Source organism: Penaeus monodon, chromosome 25 (assembly GCF_015228065.2).
Source record: "Penaeus monodon isolate SGIC_2016 chromosome 25, NSTDA_Pmon_1, whole genome shotgun sequence".
Classification (NCBI taxonomy): Eukaryota; Metazoa; Arthropoda; class Malacostraca; order Decapoda; family Penaeidae; genus Penaeus; species Penaeus monodon.
In genome coordinates, this window is record NC_051410.1 from 39,015,812 (window position 1) to 39,016,047 (window position 236).

Below are 236 nucleotides of genomic sequence, written 5' to 3' on the forward strand. Positions count from 1 at the left end.
TACCTGCTTTTCGCTGAAGGCTAGAGTTTTGGCTTCCTCCGTCATCCCCATCTCATCTGCCCAACATTTAAAGGATGGCCACATAATGTCGCCACAGCTCCCAAAATTCCTTAGGTTTTTAATCTATCAACATTCGAAAGAAAAATGTTAGTATGAAAATAAAACTTTCATCCTATCCATAGTATCATCAATTTCATTATTAGGATATAAAAGACATACCTTTTCCATGGCCAACC

At 37.7% G+C, this 236-nt stretch overlaps 1 protein-coding gene across 1 annotated transcript in view; it reads right to left on the reverse strand.

Annotated features, from left to right (window-relative positions):
• Positions 1–230, reverse strand: part of LOC119589243 — a gene marked incomplete in the record, with an annotated part of 3,020 nt that extends 2,790 nt beyond the window's left edge. Inside the window, 2 exon segments of the mRNA XM_037937856.1 lie at positions 4–123; positions 220–230. Coding sequence (XP_037793784.1) covers positions 4–123; positions 220–228 — 129 coding nt within the window.
• Positions 231–236: the final 6 nt, after the last annotated feature.